At 29.5% G+C, this 22,325-nt stretch overlaps 3 protein-coding genes across 3 annotated transcripts; 1 reads left to right on the top strand and 2 right to left on the bottom strand.

Moving 5' to 3' along the window:
- Positions 1-2,403: 2,403 nt before the first annotated feature.
- Positions 2,404-15,079, top strand: LOC119683859 (lipase 3-like). Its single transcript, XM_038097726.1, has 4 exons — positions 2,404-2,890; positions 13,705-14,107; positions 14,199-14,515; positions 14,598-15,079. The coding sequence occupies exons 1-4, from the start codon at positions 2,741-2,743 to the stop codon at positions 14,982-14,984; spliced, it is 1,257 nt and encodes a 418-aa protein (XP_037953654.1). The 5' UTR covers positions 2,404-2,740; the 3' UTR covers positions 14,985-15,079.
- A 2,313-nt stretch (positions 15,080-17,392) lies between these two features.
- Positions 17,393-18,639, bottom strand: LOC119684088 (lipase 3-like; the record flags this gene model as incomplete). Its single annotated transcript, XM_038098038.1, is given in 2 exon segments — positions 17,393-17,928; positions 18,134-18,639. Coding segments are annotated over 2 exon segments (896 nt in total), but the record flags the coding sequence as incomplete, so codon positions are not given.
- A 2,243-nt stretch (positions 18,640-20,882) lies between these two features.
- LOC119684143 (lipase 3-like) lies at positions 20,883-22,284 on the bottom strand. Its single transcript, XM_038098109.1, has 3 exons — positions 22,150-22,284; positions 21,371-22,093; positions 20,883-21,281 (listed from the first exon to the last, which is right to left on the bottom strand). The coding sequence occupies exons 1-3, from the start codon at positions 22,258-22,260 to the stop codon at positions 20,883-20,885; spliced, it is 1,233 nt and encodes a 410-aa protein (XP_037954037.1). The 5' UTR covers positions 22,261-22,284.
- Positions 22,285-22,325: the final 41 nt, after the last annotated feature.

Below are 22,325 nucleotides of genomic sequence, written 5' to 3'. Positions count from 1 at the left end.
AATATCCATGTTGTTATACCTATTACAGAAGAGATGATAATGAAAATCATATAAAAATCATAATAAAAGTCATATAGATTCCCATATTCTTCCAATGTCATTCAAATTATATGTCTCCAAAGAAATGACTAGGTACTAGCTGTTACTAACGCCATTAATCAACAATTCACAATAAGAATGAATAGATTTGAAGCCGTAAGTATTAAAAATTGATATATTTCAGTTTAATCCTTTTCTAATCCGATTTTCCCTGCATTTACCGCGTGCTATATTACATTTTCGTAATATTCATTGCTTTTGAGTATTAGTCATAAAACTCTTTTTCTCATAATTATTGTCGGGGACAGCATTGTTGAGGTCAGATAAGATGGCGGGCCAAATACAAATCACTGAATAGGTAAGAGAGCTGCAGAAATAAATACATACATCATAATTTTTTGGAAAAAAATAAAAATACTGCGATAATGTTAAATTTAGTTTTGGTAATTTTTAATTAATTTATCTCTTACAACTCCATCAATATCAGCATTATTAACATTAGTTGTTGCCATGCAACTAATATTAATTAATTACATTTTATTTCTAATATTATGACTTACTGCACTGGAATCGAGTTTTTTGAACCAGTTGTACAATGAAATATATCCTAAAGTCTTTGTCAATTAAGTAAATTAACGTGAAATGTAATAAATTATTTAAAATTAATTTAATTTATTTATTTAGGATACCAAAAAATAAAAGAATGTAATGTCACTAAAATAAAATAAAGAAAAATTTACATAATTGTGGTAGATTAGAAACATATCGCGGGCCGCACAAATATTAGCCGCGGGCCGCATGGTGCTCCTGGGTCGTGCTTTGGACAGCCCTGGTCTTGATAAAAGCAATAATAATTTATAAATATATAATAATTGAATGAATAAATATTTATAATAACGGCAATAATTAATAAAGCCTTTATGTCATGCTCAGTAAATTATGTCATGCTTATTAAACAATCTGTCATAAAATTAGTTGGTGCTTAACTAATTTTATTTCCAAACAATATAAAATTATATTTCAATAACTATTATATTTATTATCAATCTATAAAGAAATCATTGGCTTACGAGTATCAAATATATTGCTATAAAAATAAAAAAAAATGAATTGAAAATGGTTTTACTGTCATAATGACCCGTTTAACTTTATGCGCTCGGTTTAAAGAGTTTTTGGCCCTTATAGCATTTGCATTATAAAAATGAATTTATTAATTACAAACAATTATAGCCGCCACAATGTGCAGAAAGTCGTCAATGCAGCAGCAGTCGAGCAAATGTATCTCGGCGGCTACAGATACATATGCGTATCTTAACAAAATATCTTCAGTTCTTCAATGTGTACACGTATTTGGCGTACTTGTCCGTAATTTATGGATGACACAATAAATGAGTACACAATAAAAAAAGCCAAAATAAGCGGTAAACTGCTTAAATTTAAAATTTTAAATGCTTTTGTTGCGCATGCCCATTACTAAATCACGCTTCAATGTACGAGTATGTATGAACGTACCTGTCTTTTGCTTGAAGTACAAGTACAAGTATCTGAAAGGCAGGCGGCCGGGCCATATAAGTTGGATATCATATCATATGTGATTTTTAATTTTTTTATTATTGTTTATTTTGGATTTTTTTTGTGTTGGTGGAGTGGGGTAAGTGCAAATGTTTTGGCTGTTCGTTGGCATCACAGCACACTTACAGGTACTTGCATTATTCATTTTTTTGAAATTGAATTATTTACATAGTTAACGGTGACGTTGAAGTTACAGCACAAAAAAAAAACAACGAAAAAAAACGTTAAACTTTATCGAGAGAAAAAAATTATAATGACAGATACAAAAATTAAAAAAAAAAATTATAAAAAGCCGCAATAGCATGTGTCCGCATCCTAAACAATCAGAAAAGTACAGACAACTATAAGCGGCAAAGTGCTGCCGACGTGCCAAGACGAATTTGGCAAAAGGTTATGACTGCAGTTCAGAGGAATACTTTTGTATCTGAGCATGTTAAACGCTTATAGGAACTCCATCAGCCCCGCCAAGTATCGAAATGACCGAAATTCCGCTCCTATTCGTAGTACTCGTGAATAATCGCCAAAGCACAGAGAGTATGGAAGAGGAAATGAACGAGCTAACAATCAATAAACAAACTTATGTATGTGCACGAGCAATTGAGAAAGTCGGTGAGCGAAGTGATATATTTTGCCCTACTGGAAGCTAGCAGTCTACAGCCAGCAGACTACAGCCAGCAGTCAGCACTCAGCACTAGACTCAAGTTTAGCCTAAGCTTTAAGCATGGAAACAATACCAGTCGCAGTCTTATAGGCACCGTCAGCGTGAACACTTAAGTAGTAAATGTCTTTTAAATAATTAATTGCAAATAAGAAAAGGAAAAGCAATTACACAATTCGCAATTCGCAGATCACAGATCGCAATTCGGAGTTCGCAATTCGCAATTCGCAAGGAAGGAAGTCGATAACGAAATTTTATTTCTTACATGGTGGCTACTTACTCTTGGCCACTTGCTGCAACTGATCCTCGTGCGATATGTGGATCGGTGTTGGTTTTAGCGAGTGTTTAACTTAACGCACGCGATTATTGAATTTGCGAAAAAAAAAGTGAAATTAAATGTTCGGCAGTCGGTGATCAGCATGAGATAAAATAAATAAATTCGCTTCCCGTATTCAAAGTGTCGAAAAAAAGATGCAATCCTGTTTCACAAATATTGTGTGGCTGCTTTACTTCTTATGCATCACGTTCAGTGGTTATCTGTCGGGAAAAGGATGCACAAATTTGGTAGCTGGATTTTCATCTTTTACGCGACAAACGCGTGAGATCATCATTACAGATGCGGTAATAAAAAAAATCTTCCATAACTTCAAATTCATATTCAAATTCCAAGTCATGCAATTCAATTATTTTATTAACTAAATTAACATAATTTATTAAAAATCAAAATTTGCATTGTGTATTTCTCTCAAAGTGCTAATGTGCGCGGCCGTATCTGACAAATTAAAATGTCATAATATGCAACATGGAATTTAAATTAGTAATTATAAAAAAAACAAAAGCAACAAAAAACCCAGAAAGAGTTAAGATATTAAAAAATTAAAAAATTAAAAAATAATAAAAGACTCAAAAAAAAAAAGATATATTAAAATTACAGACAAATTGCTTGGGTGGAAGTGTGCTGCTTTTGTAGTTATTGCCGTTTAATTATTGCATTAAAGCACGTGCAAAAATTTTACGATTTATGTAAATAAACGTTTGTATCTACCATATATGTCTATCTACCGTATCTACACAAATGCATACGTTATGTGATTGTTGGCACAAGCATAAAATAGTACGTGTCCGTTTTGGCCAACTCGCCTAACCTTGTCAAGTCAAAATTTTACTGTAATACTCGTACTTGCTAATGTATTTGCCTGACATTGGAGGTCATGCAAATTTATATATATGTGCCATTTCATACTCCACCCACTCCCCTCATTGATGCATAATCCATACCGTGTCTAATTGACCTGAAATATGTTTCATTAAGCAATTTAAGTGGAACATTAATTTCCTTTATTCATAATTTCTAAATGGAGTTTATTATTATTAATTTCGCCTTAAGCGATACGAGTATTGTTAATTTGCCTAATAGATACTTTTAAATAAAGTGCAGATGCAGATGCGTCGTAAGACTTGCCCGACCCACTTTTTTAATAACATAGAAGTGGAATTTTAATTCTTTAGGAAAGAACGATAATACCATAAAAGGAGATTAAGTGAAGTAAGGTGTTTTAATATATTTTCTTTATTATGTTAAAAAAATACATAAATAAAAATTCTAATATTGATATAGTTAATAATTTGGTTCGAGTAGGAGTGATGAAGCATTAGATATTATTTAAATATAAATTATTAATAAATTGTTTATAATTTACCAATATTAAGCTTGTTTTAGTACCATTAACTTTCAATAATATTTAGTTTATTGATTCTTGAGAGTCAAAAGTTGATATGAAGGTTACAGACTTAAAAAATATTCAATTAAATAAATATAAAAGTAATGATTAGACTCTAGATTCTGTTCTTAATTATGTCCAAACTAACAAAAAATTTATAAAAAAATTCAGAATTCATTATAGATAACTTATATTAAATTAAGTCTACAGCAGTTGTGAGATTTTTCAATAGGTTCAGATGTAGGCACTGCAGTTGTGAGACTTTACTATAATTTTGATAACGATACTTAAGAAGTCCACTATGCCATAAGCACAGGGAAATAGCACAATTCATATACTATGCATATGGGGTTTTAAATCTTAATAATCTAAATAAATAATCTAATTAAATTCGAAACAATTGTTAGATTTTTCAATAGGTTTAGGTGACCTTGGTTGCTATATAGTCTCTGTAACCATAACATATACCATATATAACATATATAGAATAAGTTTGAGAGAAGACTATACAAAAATCATCTTTAGGTCATCGTGAATACATAATAAAAGTTATGGTTATTTATTTCAAGACTTAGTTTATTTAGGATTATTTAGTTTATATGATTTGGGGATGATTTAAATTTGATTACTTTAGTTACAACTTCTGTTTGAATATTTCCAGATGTTTCTAGATTGTACTAAATTTATAGATTAATTACTTCAAATGATTTTTCATTGTTTTAAGTCTCGTTTTTGTTAAAAAAAATTTTAACTATCTAAGACACTTTTTCTTTAGTTGAATCTTTACAACTTTACAATTAAATAAACTTAAGCTTTGTGTAACTAATATGTGAAAAAATTATGAAAAAATTATATATTTTTCTAATACAATATTGTCATCTGCTATATTTCTGAGTTAATTATATTATTTATATTCGATTTTTATGTGTGAACTTCAAATTCTATAATATTTACTTTTCCTGCCATAATATTCTCATGGTAAATGTCGACAGGTTTTAAACTGTAATTTAGTCTTCATAGTTGAATAAATTTTACCAAGTATAGTTTTATAACTTGAAACTTTTTAAAAATTACGAGTTTTTCATTCATTTTTAAGTTAATTATATTCTTTATGGTATTTTAAAGTTAAAATCATTAATGAACAATTTTAAAAAGATATGAAAAATATCTGACTAAGTTGCAAAAACAAGCTAGCTATAAAATTTCTGGCTATATCTTTGACAAATATACTACTTTGTGTAGAGAATCTCATATTATTACTGTTGTGTCTATAGAAAGATTTTTATTTTTGTTATTGTTAGGTTAATGGAATTTCATTAACCTATAATGCAATGATGATATATTGTGAACCTAAATAATACCTCAATAATAGCTTAAGTCAAATCAATAACGATTGATTTCATGAAATGGAAAATAATCATAGCAAAATTTGTGATAGAGGAGAATGAGTACTTAAACTTCATTTAACCATATCGGTAGATGGAAACTATCAAACACTGTCGAGGTGTATAACGATATAAGTCAGTTACTTCACCTCTTAGAAATGAAAACTGAATATTCCAACCGTTGACTTTGAATGTTAGGGGGGAATCTCAACTCATAATCCTGATATCAATGGCAAAAGTAAAAGTGAATTGGTTTAACATTTAAAAATCTATAAGCATTAAAGTTAAGCGGGAGGTATTGGAAAAAATATGATATATAGCTTATTAAAATCAGGATTAATAGTGTTTATGGAATGAAACTTAAAAGAAAGGTCATGTAGCTGTGTGGGCTTTCGCTAGTTAAATCAAAGTTGGTACTTTTCGAAGCTAGTGAATATGAACGCGTTTCCCGCTGATCTTGCTTTTAAAATTAGTCGTGAAGGATTTTGAGCTTTAATAGACATAATTTTGTTCCATTATTATTTGGCTTTGTGCTATACTACTAAAAATTTATTAATGACATCCACTTTAACTATTTCAGGTTCAAGTACATACACATTAACTGTATTACAATTCATTGAAAACCTGTAAATGAAATGAATCATATATATTGTTTTGCATCACTTTTTTATGTTAATATTTAATGTATGTTAAATACAGTTTTATTAGTTGCCAAATAAGATTATTTTTTATATTTTCGAAAATGTTGTTAATTTTATGAAAAAACTAACCTTACATATTCACAACAATATAAATAAGTTATTAAATATTAGCCCAAACAAAAATTTTTAATATAATTAATAATTACTTTTATTTGAATATAAATCGAGAATATCTCTGTATCCAGAACATACAGATAGTTCACAAAAGGAAGCTGGTCATTATAAACCAGGAAGCTGGTTTATAATTTGTCGTTATTCTTTGTCAGAATATTTGGATTATACATATTTTACACTTTTAACAGAGTCTATTTGTGGGCAACATTTGTTGTGGGATTTTTAAAAAATAATTAACTTTCCTGTCCAAATAAGGTAAATTTTTATTGATGCTACATCCAATCCTCTATCGGAAATTTAGATTATCGTCCTGCTTCTCCTTCCTTCTAAAATCAAATGGCGTGTACTAGTTTTTGCATCGGAATATTATAAGTCCCATATTTAATAAATGTTTCAGCTAATTTCAGTCATTTATAAAGTTTGGAGTAGGTACACATCATCGAGTTCACAAAATTCACAACTTTACTGTTTTCAAATGAAAGGATGGTAGAAGAGTCCGAAGTTCATATGGTATGTAGGTTATTATTGTATCGACCTATTGTGCTATATTTACTACATGTGGTCTACTACTACATATGGACGAAAAGTGTAAAGCAAATTAGTTAGTTCAAAGAAGTTTTCAGTTAGGTAACTCAACTTTAGGATTTTATTACCAATTGTAAAGATAATAACATTCACGTCAATGTTAAGTTGAAACTGTATATAAATCAAATATACAAAAGTTAATTGATTTAAAACAAATGCTTTCCTTACTTTTCCACATGGTACTAAAAAAATGATTTTTAAATTTAAATTAAGAGTTATTTATAATGTTAGCAACTAAGAAAATCTCCCTAGCCGCCGTACTCTAATGTATTTTATTTTCAATTTAGTTAGTAGTGAAATAAAACTTATATATTTCTTTTGGAAATTAAATTTAAATTAAGGTTACGAGATTATTTTTCGTATGCCCAACTAATGATTAATTACTCATTGATTTTCAACTTTAATTAATGCTAGTGTATGGTCAGTAAATATAGATGTATGGTTCAATAAAAGTATTGGAGATACTGAGCATATACAATATAAGTGAGATAGAAAAAATAATATTTGATAATTACAATATTTCTAGAAACAAAAAAAGTAAATTAACATCTTTCGGTTAAATTTCTTCAATACAAATGCTATAACCCAAATATAAATATGTAAAATACATCCCATCTTAAAACTTTGTAATTTGCGCTTCGATTCATTCTTCATTACCTAGGACTTTCGTTATCAGAATGTTGATCTGAAGTTGGAGATTTAGTAATATGATATTTATTTCTTAAGTAAATTAGATATACTATTCGGTACGTAGACTTAATATTTTATTGGTTAAAAATTTAAAATTTAAAAGTAATTTTTTTACAACTTCTTTAAAAAAGCTTTCAAATCATAGTTAATAGTTCCTTTGAACAATGGAAATTATCTTCTATATCGATTAAAGGTAATAATTTTCGGCACCAGTTTTTCTTCCGTATATTCGTTAGAATTTTTACTTCTATGAAAATTACGTGGGGTTAAGTTGATGTTAGAATAGGTTGACATTAGAATACCAATAAGGAATGGCAGCATATACTATCGCTAATTGTTTCGAACATTCAATGAATATTGAAACGCTTTTTAAAGGATCTTGAATCAAACCTAGATCCTTTAGAAATTAAGTCCAAAGTCTGTTTAGACTATGTTTCGCAAGCATTTTATTTCTATATTATTTGGCTGATTTAAAAATTCATTATTATATTATTCACTATTTCAGAGTAAAATATAACTTATATATCTTTTCATATGCTTTTGCTGTATTTATTTTTAGAAGAGTATTACTCAATTTAATCACAATATTTTTTGTGATTAACTGCATTAAGGAAGAAACATTCGATTATTGTATTACGAGAGATATACCCATGGACAAACTGATATTTTTCGTACAAAAATTAAGGAAAATAATAAAATATCTCTAGTATTTTCATATGTTTAGTGACTATATTTGCACTATCATTCACAAACACTAGAAACTTACGAGTATAACTCAAAACAACCGCAAATAAAATGTAAACATCAATTTCCTCAAAGTTTCCTCAAAGCTGTAAAGTTTTTTATGAAACAAACCACAATGCAATGAATATGTAGGCGCATGTCTGATAATTGAAGTTCATTGTTCACTTAACACTTAAAAGATACTTTTGACTTCAAACCAAGAATTAGTTTTCATTACTTATAAATACATGTAATGAAGACATGTTTATTACAAGCTGCCTTATTAAACGGTTTTTGTTTAATTATATAATTATATTTTAGTATGCATAATGAAAGGTTATTATTTATTTAATTTTTCTTAATTATTATAATTATTTTAGGAAAAAGATATTTTTTAACTTTATTTAAATTTTAAACATTTTTTTAAACAAAAAGTTATGGTCAGTTGTATTTTAACCAGTATCGATATAAAGTTTATTAATAAATCCACTAATTAATCTTAAAAGAATTAACGCAAAAAAAATATATTAGATATATATATATTATATATAATACTATTAAAAACTGCACTAATCATAGATCTCCGTAAATTTAAACACCACCAAAAAAAAACAGTTTAGATGTAGACTCTGATCTGTGGAATCTGTGGAACATACCATATATCACGAACATATTCTATTTCTGAAATTTTAACAGACATAGCTAAAATTAAACCCGTAGAAGTAGTTTAATTTTAAATAGTTTACCAGACACCTACAGTCTATATGTTGGGAGGTTTTACTATTGGTTTGGATGATGATTTTGATTTTCAATCTACCATAAGAATAAGAAAACAGTTGAGGTTATACTATACATATGTCCTGAGCCTGAGATTTTCAAACTCTAAGACATATAAAATTAAGCTTATTTTCAATTAAAGTTTTAAAAGGTTTGGATAACGAAATATTAATAAGGAAAAAGCTCAATTTATACTATTCAAATGGGGTTTTAAATTTCGAAGACAAATAAAATTGAACTCACTATAGTTATGAGATTTTTCAAATGTTTTACGAGTCTACGATGAAGATCAGGAATTAACATAACATATATCGGATGATAATATAAGATAGAAATATTGTTGGAATGAAATTTTTTTTATTATAATCAGGCAGATAATTTCAAGGAATCTATTTATTGATTATGATTTTCGGCATATGTAACCGCGGCTTACGAGTAAGTAAATATTATCGTATGGCGTTATTGGTGGCATGAACATTGACTTCCAATACTTCAAGAGTTGCTGATTTATTGACAAAAATCAATGATTTAGCATAGACCCAACAGCCCCCAAGTAATCGCGAGCTAGTGAATCGCACGAACGAGGGCTCCAGTTAACAGGAACACTTCTGTAAATAAAGTTGTTATCAAATTGATTTCACAATAAATTGATTGTCAAACGTGCTGTATGGCAAGTTGCGCCATCTTGTTGAAACTAAATTTCGTCGATATTTAAATGATTAATTTTTGGAAATTAAAAAATGCTTCCTCATTTGGAAAGAAATAAGAAGCGGGGTGCCGCCAGCATGTAAACCTCACCAAACAGTCAATTTCAATGGAATTAATAGTGATTTTTAATGGTTTTAAATCGAGAAAAATAATGTTCAATAACTTTAAAGATCAATAACTATACCAATTTCTTGCTCACTAGGCCGATTATGTTGACCGTAAAATGGACGCAGTGCTGTATTAACTTCGCGAATAGATTTATTTTTTTCAAAGTAAATTTCCACAATTTGATTCATAATAAATTATCAAATCTCACTGAACAGCAATGTCAACACAGTTTTACATTCTAAACTGTCAAACTATAGTCGTCGGTACAGATATACCAGATACTATGCACATATCCTCACTCTGGGACTTCAAGTCTCGAAGAAGTTGTAAGTTTTTGAAAAGCCTCTTTATTTTATAGTGAACATATAGCCTAAATTGAATCATAATAAAAGTTTATTTCATGATTTAGTTTATTTTAGTTTAATTAGTTTATTTTATTGATTTGGATATAAATTAAATTTGTATACGTTAGATACAACTTCTGTCATAATATTTCTAGATATTATTTATTTTTTATACATTTCAATAAGCTTGCTTTTTCATTATAGACAAATCTAACTTATCATAAATATTGGAACTCGGTTCTCTAACAATCATTTTGAAACTAAATAGCTAGAGACACATTAGTTTCTAGATACAAATGGTTAGGATAAGAGCGCTATGGTTAAGAAAGCTATGGTTAGGAAAGCTGTGGTTAGGAAAGCTGTGGTTAGGAAAAATGTGGTGAGGAAAGCTGTGGTTAGGAAAGCTGTGATAAATGTATCCTGTCCAATTGAGACTATGATTGTGCTTATTTAAAACTAAATGTTATAGACTGACTTCAATCACTTCAATTGAAAAAATTTGTATATCAAATTTTTGGGCATAATTACATTAAAAAATTTATTATTTTCTAAAGGAAATACTAAAGAAAGTTCTACGTATATTATTTCAATTTGAAAATAATGGCAAATATTATAAAAATTGTTGAAAATATTTTCGATATTTACTTTTAATGTAAATACACCATTGTAATTTATATAGGCTAAGCTCGAGATACATTTTATTTTCGTTGACTCAATTAGCAAACGTGATCATTAAACAAGACAATGTTTGCTTGTTAAAGATTTCGTTTGCATAAGATACCGAAACCGATGTTCCTTCATACGCAATCTTGCAATTGAACTTTAGTGAAATTGTCTTATGAAATCTTATGTAAACTGTGAATGAAATCACTTTCTTCTCTTAATAACCGAAAATCATGTCTGAAATATTTTGGTGTGCGTTCGATGCAGGTGGCAATTCAATCCAAAATTAAATTTTCTTAAACGGGTATTTAAGACTGAAGACTTAAACTGCCTTTGTTAAGACTTGTATGGAATCCCATTTTTTACGTAAAAAAAATAATTTGCACAGATGAAAATGCTCATCATAATCAAAAATAATCGAAATACTTGCTACATTTTTTGTCTTAAAGCAATCAATTTTGATGGCCAAGCGTGGGATAATATTGTGTCTATAGAGTCTTTTACTTTTAATATTGTTATTACGGAATCTTATTTATAACTAACTAAACTAAATCCTTAATCCTTATTATTCTTTGTTTGCAATAAAAGTATTAACTCAATATTGTAATGTCCTTCATAAAAGGCGGTTTTGAAATATATACTACAGATGTGGATTATTGAAAGGCAATGGAGTACTTATAGTTGCATTATTTTGAAGGAATATAAATGATTTTTATTAATCACAAATAATGGAACTCTTTAACAGACAGAAGCTACTGTCATTTGAGAAACTGCGTAAATTTGAATAATGTCACTAAATATACCATACAAATATTAATAATAAACAATAAACCAGTAGGTACTTAGTGTTCTTTTAGAAATACTTCAAATACATACTTAAATAATTGATTTACTTAGTTGAAATTTGTAGATGTCATAGTCAGCTGTATATGTTAGTTTTATAAGTTTGAAAAAGTGCTGTAAGTGCTTATTTATTTAGTTAGCCCTTACAGACATGAATCACCCTTGGATGTCTCTAACAGCTTCCTTTCGTCAGCCCTTCAATCCCATGCTATCACCGCTTAGTAATATTGAGGACTTTCAAATAATATGCCTCCTCGACCTTTCACTGAAGATTCAAACGTCCTCTACTCCACAGCGAGTATTGAATGAAACATCTTTCTAGCCTAAGCATTTGTATTCAGTCACATGACATGACTAGCTAAGTCCGCTCAATTTTAAAATACTTAAGTATATTGAAGTCTCATTACCTTATATAGCACATTACTTCATCTAATTCAATACTCGTTTCTAACGCTTCGATCTTTCGAATAATTTTCTTCACGTATGCTCCTTATTCTTCCTTATCATATATAATACTGCAACATATAGTACAGCATGAAAGGCGTGAAAAAAGGCTTTAAAAAGCATGATTTTCTTTCGTCGATAGAGGGTTTCTTTAATCAATTGTCTATTTAGACGGAAGTACCATCTATTGGTAAGAGTGTTTTTTTTATTGAAGAGTGTTGTCGTCGTTTCTGGATTTAACAGTGGCTCTAAGATAAGCAAGGCTTTACTTCTTTGAGTTTACTGTTATCAACAGTGATGTGGATCCCAAGATACTTTGACTGAAAGTTATTTGTTTTGTCCTTACCACATGACGCATTAACTTTGCTTGTTTTTCTAAGTAGTCCCCACAATGATGCAGGTGTTTGTGTCGACAATGTCAACATCATCGCCACACGTCAGCGGTGCACAGTTATATTGATTAATTAGGGCACTTAAGAAATTTATTGGGTAAATGAGAAAACCGTTTTTAAACTCTATTTTTCACATTTATGAATTGGTTTATATAAATTTTAATTGTAGAACATTCCTTTGGTGGAATAAGTTATTCAGCACTTTTAGGAGATTTGTTGACAACATTTATCAGATAAACATTTTTATATTTTCAACTCTGTGGCGTTAAAGAAAATTTATAATAATTAATGCTGAACCAACCTATAACATAAATCAAATAATATTTATCACGAAAGTAATTATCAAGTATCTATTTGTTGAAATTTTTTTTAGATACTAAAAGCTAATCATGCCTAAAAATAGTACTGTAAATAAGCATAATGTAGTACTAAATAGTATTTTTTGTTTGTGTCACTTTAGTGCATTATTTAAAATAGTATGCCATACATATTTTTACCAATATTGTATAATAATATAGGTTTCTCAAAAAAACTCTATTTCGAAGTGCCAAAGTTCAAACTATCATTAGATATGTGTCAAAATGTAAAGATGTTCCGACTATTTTTTGATAACTTTCCGTTTTTGTAAAACAACTATTAATAGTTTCAAAGTTATGGATGGAAAATGATAATTGGCTCTTCATAGAAAAAAGTATCATTGACCAAAAACATTACTTGATTAATTTTATATTAGCTGTTCATTAAAAAAAAAAACACTCATGATTTATTGGTATGCTATATCTAAATGTTACTCTCGAAAACAAGAATCGGTGATCAGTAATCAGTAATTGGTGAAAGCCAAATAAATTCAACAACGACAATTGGATAGACAATTATATGGAATGGAATACAAATAAATAGACTTTAACGACAAACTGACAAAATTAGATTTATGTGTCTATTGACGTAGCCTATATAGCGAAAAAGTTTTTATCACTATACAATATGTGCTGTAATACCTCAGTGATATAAATTGTCCTTTTCACACTATCGTCCCTTTGAAGCTCCAGTTGATAGCTTTTCTTCAGCAAGTTTTGTTCGCCAACTTTTTTGTCAAGAAAATCGTTACCGATAGTTAACATTTGCTGGTGGAACTGTGTAGTTATAATGGTTATACTGCAACACAGTTTTTGTTTATATAAATTGATATTTCATTTTTGAGTCCATAATTTGTTTTTGTATTTTATTTTAAATCCAGGTAAGGCGTATTCGTCGAGATGGTTATCCTGTTGAAAAGCACAACGTACAAACCAAAGATGGCTACATCCTAACTCTCCACCGTATACCATATTTACATCCCATACAGAAGACAGTGCTGCGTAGACCAGTAGTATTCTTACTTGCTGGTATTTACGCGTCCTCAGATGCTTGGCTGCTAAACGGACAAGAGAACTCCTTGCCATATTTACTTTCAAAGAGCGGATTTGATGTTTGGCTGGGGAACAATAGAGGGAATATATATTGTAGGCGAAATATCTGGTATAATACCACAGACCGTGAGTTCTGGGATTTCAGTTGGCATGAGATGAGTGTATACGACATGCCAGCAACGATCGAGTATATTATTAAAAAAACTGGTGAACCAAAAATGCATTTTGTGGGTTAGTATTGATATAAAATATATTTATTACCATTCACTCTTTAAATATTTTATGTAAATATATATATCTACTGTTACCATTTATTTTACAGGCATATCTCAGGGAGGCACGGTCTTTTTAGTGCTGAATTCTATGCTTCCACAATACAATGCCGTTTTTAAGACTGCCACTTTGTTAGCGCCTGTAGCTTATGTGAGCAATACAAAAGGCAGCTTAGCAAAGGTATTTGGTCCAATTTTGGGCACACGTAACTATATCTCAAAACTATTAGAAGGTGTTGAAATGGTGTCAACGAATAAAATAGTCAAGCAATTTTTGTCAATGGCTTGTTTGGAGAATGAAAGGCCTTCAGTTTGTGTAAGTCGTTTATGGCCAGCTGTAGGTTATGACACTGAACATCTTAATAAGGTAAAACTTTATATAATATAGTCAAATATATTAATGTATTATATTAATGGTATATCAAAATAAAATATACTCTTTTTTACAGACTTTGTTACCAGATATTATGGCAAATTTTCCTGTTGGTGGTTCCTTTAAGCAAATTATGCACTATTTTCAAGGTTATGTTTCCACAAAATTTCGCCAATACGATTATGGTCCCGAAAAGAATTGGCTTATGTATCAACAATTGGAACCACCTGAGTACTGCATGGAACTAGTTACTGTTCCCATCACAATCTACTATGCAGAGAACGATTATATTGTATCTGTGGAGGATATTTGGAAACTTATGTTACGACTTCGTAGTCTACATGCCATTTACAAATTACCATGGAAACGTTGGAATCACTTTGATTTTATATGTGGCTTGGGTGTGCGGGAATTCATATTCGATAAGATTGTTAAGTCGCTTATTACTTATGAGTACAATTAGCCTATACCATGGGGGTAAAAACTTAAACTCCATACAAGAAGTCATAGTCATTAGTTAGTTTAAATTAATATTTTTATTTTAATCGAATAAGTGTTCGTGTGCAAAGTACAAGTAACATTTATGACCTAAATGCATAAATGTAAAAATTTAATCTTACCTATAAGGAATGAGTGTATACTATTTGTAATATTTATTTTAAGCTAATTATAGAAATTAAGCCGAAAATAAAGACCAAATAATGAAATACCTGATTTAAGTTATTATACCTATAGATGAAATTTACGAAATACGAAGTTTACGGTAAATTGAAAATGGAATAAAATCGTATTTCTGTGGGCACTGGCGATTTAATAGGGTTTTAAGATTTATCAACATATGAGTACTATTTATTTATTATTAGGCAACTTGTACAATCAGTTTATAATCAGTTAATGATCAGTTTATCCTTGTCATCAATATATTTGTATATATAATACAAAACATATATATATTCCAACTTCAAAAAATAACAGAAATGGTGTGAAATGAACCATTGAAACCCGGTCAAATAAAGTTCGTCATCGGAACAGCTGTGAAACTAAACAACTTAACATCTTTAGTATAGGACAAGGTAACTAGTAAAGATAGCCAATAAACGTTTAAAAGTGACAGGAAAAAAGTAACTTTGTACTTAGAGTGGTTAGATTGTTAGACAGAAGATTAAACCAAGTACCTGAGAAAAGAAAGAAATCTTTCGTCAATCTATGAGATCGTATAATCTATGATTGCGGAGTAAATATAGAAATAACAATTAATGAAAGTCTCTAATTATTTACATAAAACATATAAAGTTTTATTTCCTGAATAAATTTACATAATTTTACTATCTCTAGTATTGAACTTATAAGTGGAACCAGCCTATATTATCAATATAATATTGATATATTATATCAATATATATCAGATTATATATGTGAATATATATGCGCATATATAGTAAGCAGAAAAGTTTTTGTTTCGATATGTAGAATATATTGTCAGAGATTTGGAAAAATTAAAACTGATCGTTAAAATCTATATATTTAAGAATAGTTTCATATATATGTATAAGGTCTCGCATATTATTGTACGAGAAAAATATAGAAATTTTTGATTAATTCGACTTAAAAGATATTGTTCTGTGTTTTATATGACAGACCAAAAATATATCTATCCACCTGTTTTGCTTAAATTGTAATATTAATGGAAAAACTAAAGATCAAAGTTTAGTTAGATCAGACTGACAAAAATATATAAACAGATAAATAGTTCTTTATTTTCAGTTTTTTATTTAAACTACTATTGGTTCTATAATATAACTGATAACTTTTTAGAATTATTATTATTTGCAGTATTGAAGAACTTGAAGTTTTGAATTCCTATTTAATTTTATTTCAAATAAAATAATTTAAGTTAATAGCTAATATGAAAATACCATATCTGTGACAAATTTAAAAAAATCTATATTTTATAGTCAAATAAGTGGTACAACAGCTGTCACATTACACACAATTTACGATTAATTCTTTTCTTTTAGAATAGATGTGTGAATCGATAGTCCTGATTACTTACCTCGTGCACTTTTAGTAAGGTCTCAAATTATTGTTAATCTTTTAGGATAAAATTAAACAAAATAATATCACATTGATAAGTTTAGTAGTAGCTGCCAATACTAAGAATAAGAATAAGAAAGAACAGGGAACTAGCTCCCATTTGAGCAGAGCACCGCGACCATGATTGATCTTTTGTGCTACAGCAGACCCTAACTGAAGAAAAGACATTCCGCCTTTCGAATGAAGGCTAAAATGTCGGTTGTTGAGGACCTCCTAATGTCGGAAGGTGAGTTCCCGACCCAGTGATCTCCTCCTGGCCCAGATCAAAGCTGAGCAGTCACATAGAATGTAGCTTATTGTCTCTGGTTGTCTATTTAGCTGCCAATACTAAATATAAAGGTAAAATGTTTTTTCAAATAGAAATTTGAAGACTGGTTTTTATAGACAAGTTTAATAGGATTAACAGAGATTAATAGAATCATTCTCATAACTTTAATAATAACTTCTAGCTTAATAGAAACTTCATTTAAACTGAAACTATCAAAAATACTGACCAACCTTACTGTAGTTAGAAGCTAAATAATTAAATAGAACACAGAATACACAGGAATGTCGAAGTCAAGGAGGTAATACACTCCTCAGGCGTGTTGCCTAAAATTATACTACATTTGGTTTTTTAATATTATAACATTAATTTAAAAAGTTATAAACATATTATATGATTTAAAAACACTTCGATAGGTTGTAGACCATTAAACGTGGCCTCTTTGTTTACAATTAATGACTACTTTTCATAAATACTTTATAAAATACATTTTTATACATGTTTTGAAAAATAATCATACATAATTTGCCACTTGAGATAAGAATAAATTATATTTATGTGAACGAATTCCTACACTAAAAATAACCGAAATTGATAAAATAATAATTAGAAATATTTACGCACTCCTGATATATGTATGTATCCGAAATGCTTGAAGTTATGATTGTTCATATAAATTACAAGCGTTAATTATACGATCGTTAATCATCTCCTTAACATGATTAGACCACACAAAATCACTGTGAGTAAAAGTTGGATCTGGTACATGAAACATATTTGGTTCTTTACTTAATTGTGCAGCTAAATATTCAACGTCTATTTCCGAAGCCAACTGGTCTTCATCAGAGTAGTAGAAATGTAATCCATCTGGATCAATATTAGCTAAATTGTAATCTGGTGGTGTACTTTGACCATATTTCTTTAAATTCTCCTTCTGTCCGAAATCCAATTGACAAAAACGTCCTGATTCATATTCCTGCATATAGTGCAAGACTTGCGTTGAAGATGCTCCTGCTGGATGGGTCTCATTCATACGATCACTCACTGTCTGTGAAAGCATAATAAACAAAATATTAACATATTTTAGATAATATTTTTGTCAATAAAAGTTTTTTAACACCACGAAATTATTTAACACAAGAATTCAATAATACACAAAGGCACTTAAAATGATTATCTTCACTATTTTTAGAATACTTATATTACCAAATTTCAAAGTGCTATAATCTTATCGACATGTCATTGAAAATTACCATATTCATATTGCTGTCCCTGCCCAATTCGCCATTATATAAAGTAAATAAATTTTTGCACATATACGCCAATTTTGGATCCTTCATACAATAGATATCATATATATTTTTAAAGAACAATGTACTAGGCAATATTTCCATTGTGTCAAACATTCTTGTCAACTGATTTGGACGACCAATAAATCTTCTCGTATATTTAGCTAGCACTGTTTTCATGTTACCCATAAAAGCCACAGGTGCCAATAAGTGTGCAGTTTTGATTTTTTCATTATATTCCGGACGAGATGACATTAGCACAAAGTAAACAGTGGTACCTTGTGAGTGTCCAACATAATGCGTTGCTGTCTCTCCAGTAGTCTGAAGAATATGATCAATCATCGCAGATATGTCATTAATACCAATTTCGTGCCAACTGAAACGCCAGAAGTATGGATGTAATGTTGATAAGCGGGTATTATTACGTGAATAACGATTTCCACGAGCATTGCCCATCCATACATCATAACCTGCATCAGCTAAAAGAAATGCAAGTGCGTCATTAGGTCCACTTAATATCCAACCATCTGAACAACTTAAAAGACCATGTTGTAGAAGAACTGTTGGGCGTTTCTTATTTTGGTTGTTTAGCTTATGTGAATAGGGTATGCGAAACATTGTTATTACATAGTTGTCGATAGTTTCGACTCTATGTGTTTCGCCTGGATATCCATGTTCTTTAATCCGATCTTCCTATACATACGAAAAAAATTATTTTCATTAAAATGAATTTAAAACAAATTTTTAATTTACTGTTGTTTTTAAAAACTCGTCTTCCCAGCCATAATTTAAAGGATTTCCGATTATAAAAGGACTTGTTGCAATAACTATAAGTAATGTATTTAACAGTGCGTATGTCCTCATACTGCTTGAGTTACTAAAAATTTTGTTCAGAATTGCAATGAATTAAATATTTTCAAATTCTTGCTTTCAATCTACAAGTGGGGTCTTTGATTAGAGCCTGATTAAAATATCTTATCTACTAGATTAATGCAAATTGTTAATAAAAACAAAATAATTAATTTTTAACGCATTTTTTTTCCTAAGTTTCTATCAGTAGTGAGGAACGTGAATGGTTAATCTTTATTATATATACTAAATAATATATAAAAGTTTTTGAAAGTACGCATAATAATTTTACATTTTTAGTATTTTGGTTTGGGCAAAAAGTGTTCGGCGTTTTTCTGTGACGTAAATTTGAAGTACAATGATATTTTAATAGTATAATATTAATAATAATAATATTATTTTACAATATTTATAGAGACTATAAATTAGATTATTTTTAAATAATTCCCATTACCAAACTAAAAAGTTTTAAAAAAAATCGATTTATTTTACTCCGATTCTACTCCGATAAGAAAAAGAATACAGCTAAATAAATATCAATATTTGCAATACCTAAAATAAGATTTTCCCTATTAAGAAACCAAAATTCGAAGGTCGTTCGTGGGATTTTCCATATTTTCACTTCAGCACAAATCATCAAATGCATTGTTTTCCATAAATTAGAATGGGTCAGTTGATTTCTTATAGCACAACTAATTTAGTCTTTATGTGTTGAAGATTTCGATACTGATCAGATGTCATAGGTACTGATCACACTGATTAGTACCTCGCAGAAAACCTTCATTAATGTATGGAAAAGGATCAAAAAGATAAACTTGTGAACAGTTATTGCGACATCACTGGGCAACTGAAGCTCGATATTTGGCTGCTTAATAAAGTAATTTCGATAATGAAACAGAACGAAATAGATTAATTTTTGAAGAATTTGATATCTAGGCGTTTGTACTGTTTAGACTTCTTTAAGATTTTTGTGTTCAAATGTATGCATCAGTTCTCTAATGTCAACAAATATCGCGTAAGAAAGAATTTAAATGAAACACCCCGAAAATATTCTAGAAACAATGAATATATTTTCACAATAACAATACTAGACCCCATATATATCGAATCCAAAAATACCTTGGCTAGAAAATATTGATGAATCCATTGTATTGTGCTTAGATTATATTATTTGATAATTGTAATATCCACTCACTAATGGTACTAAGTCACTGAAACTTTATTATATTAATGTAATGAAGTCTTAGTATACTTCAGCACAGGTTTTGTATGTGCTGTTGGACAATTGTACAGATATCGAATACTTTTCTTGGGCACGAAATTTTTTTAAAATCCCATTTTTTAAAATTTATTATTATATTTTTAATATTTTTTATTATTATTTTGAATAAATTCACCTCTTTAAGCTGGCCACCAATTTTGAATGAACGGAAGTTGGCTGACGTTAAGTATCCAATTTATGCATGAAGCATACTCATCTTCCCTTAGCTTTATTGTAACTGGAGTCAAGTATATTCCCTGTTTTGCTTTTGATTTTAAGTTTCTGTGACTAATCTCTTCCCTTAAGTAAAATTAGATATGAACACTGAAATAATATAATAACAAACTCAAAACATCCATAGCAATGTTATCTCTATCAATTAATGACTATAAACAAACCTTTTCAGACATTTGTATTTTTTAGTATCAATAAGATTTTCCAGATAAGATTTAAGACTTACTACCTATAGAAACGATTAAACTTTTTTTGATAATAAATCAAAATAGTATAACTTAAATTATCTTATAACTTGATACTATTGATAAATTTTGAATTTGATATGATTAAGAAAAATTTATTTTATGTTAAAATAAAAGCTTTTCATTATAAATTTGCTTCGACTTGCTCGTACTTATTACAGAAATTTATTATTTTATCGTTCATTTCTTCCTTTACTTGATTAGCGAATATAAAATCTAAATGGCCCCATGTAGGATTAGGTACTTCGTAAAAATGTTTTATATTTGACAAATGTTCTGGAAGTCGCTGAATATCCTTAGCATTAGCTGAAGTATCTGCTAATCCATAATATATATACATATCTACGACAATATTTTGCAAATTATAATCTGGTGGAACTTCTTGACCATAGCGTTTAAGATTCTTTTTCGGACCATGATCAAATTGTCTAAAATGATTTGACACAGATTCCTGTATATAATGTATGCCCTGATTCGTAGATATACCAGCTGGATGCGTTTCTGCAACTTGTGGTAATAAAGTCTATAAGAATAAAAACAATTAGGTACTATAAATCTACAGTATAAGATTTAATTCAAAAAAATATCTTCATAAAGATGATTGCTACCTACCACATTTAGATTAACTTGTTCAGTGCCAGCCCACAATAAGAATAATGTTTGGCAATACTCTGGAAATGTAGGATCTCCACCACAAGCAGTATCTAATATACGTTGAATGAAAGGGTTACTTGGCACAAATTGCTGATTGCCTAGTAAGTTAGCACCAACACCTGGTGTACCTACATATGGAGATAATAGAACCACAAGATCATCAGTACAGTTTCCCATAAAAATGGGCGGTGCCATCATATGAGCTGTTTTTATTTTGTCATTATATTCTGGTCTGGTGGATGTCATAACAAAGAATACAGTTGTACCCTGTGAGTGGCCAACATAATGAATTTTACTTTCTCCTGTCAAATCCAGTATATAATCGATCATAGTGGGTACATCAATGTTACCAATTTCATGCCAACTAAATTCCCAGAATTTTGGATGGTTTAGTGATATTTTTGTATTGTTGCGGCAATAAATATTTCCACGTGCATTACCTAACCAAACATCGTAATTTTCATCAGCAAAATTATAAGCCAAAGCATTATCAGGACCATTTAGTAAATAACAGTCGGAACAACTGAATTGTCCATGCATTATAAATACAACTGGCTTAGGCTTATCTTTGTTATTCAATTTTGGGGAGTATGGTATACGAAACATATTCAACACATAACCATCTTTAGTTTCTACGAAATGTGATTCCGCTGGATAACCGTGTTCCTCTATACGTTCTGCCTATATCAAAATGTAGCATCATTTTATATACTTATATTTTATTCTGTGGTACTTACAGAAGTTTTAACAGGTTTTAAGTGTGGCAGATCAATATAGGGATCATAGCCAAGACTTGCTGCCAATGTAACTGCGATTAATGGTAAAAATATGAGCAGCTGTCGGAACATTTTGATTTAGTTTCGTTCAGTGCGAACTTTAAAGAACTACTAAACACAAATTTACTATATGTACA

This window comes from Teleopsis dalmanni, chromosome 2, assembly GCF_002237135.1.
Source record: "Teleopsis dalmanni isolate 2A chromosome 2, ASM223713v2, whole genome shotgun sequence".
NCBI classification, from domain to species: domain Eukaryota; kingdom Metazoa; phylum Arthropoda; class Insecta; order Diptera; family Diopsidae; genus Teleopsis; species Teleopsis dalmanni.
The sequence above is the reverse complement of the archived record's forward strand: the minus strand, read 5'-3'. Positions and strand labels throughout refer to the sequence as shown.

Bases quoted from the DNA above. Each gene is read 5' to 3' on its own strand.
- LOC119683859 (XM_038097726.1), top strand. From the start codon at position 2,741: ATGCAATCCTGTTTCACAAATATTGTGTGGCTGCTTTACTTCTTATGC. The intron at 2,891-13,704 runs GTAATAAAAAAA...TTTTAAATCCAG, and splicing joins AGATCATCATTACAGATGCG to GTAAGGCGTATTCGTCGAGA. The intron at 14,516-14,597 runs GTAAAACTTTAT...TCTTTTTTACAG, and splicing joins ACACTGAACATCTTAATAAG to ACTTTGTTACCAGATATTAT.
- LOC119684143 (XM_038098109.1), bottom strand. From the start codon at position 22,260: ATGTTCCGACAGCTGCTCATATTTTTACCATTAATCGCAGTTACATTG. The intron at 22,094-22,149 runs GTAAGTACCACA...ATTTTGATATAG, and splicing joins TAAAACCTGTTAAAACTTCT to GCAGAACGTATAGAGGAACA. The intron at 21,282-21,370 runs GTAGGTAGCAAT...TTATTCTTATAG, and splicing joins AACAAGTTAATCTAAATGTG to ACTTTATTACCACAAGTTGC.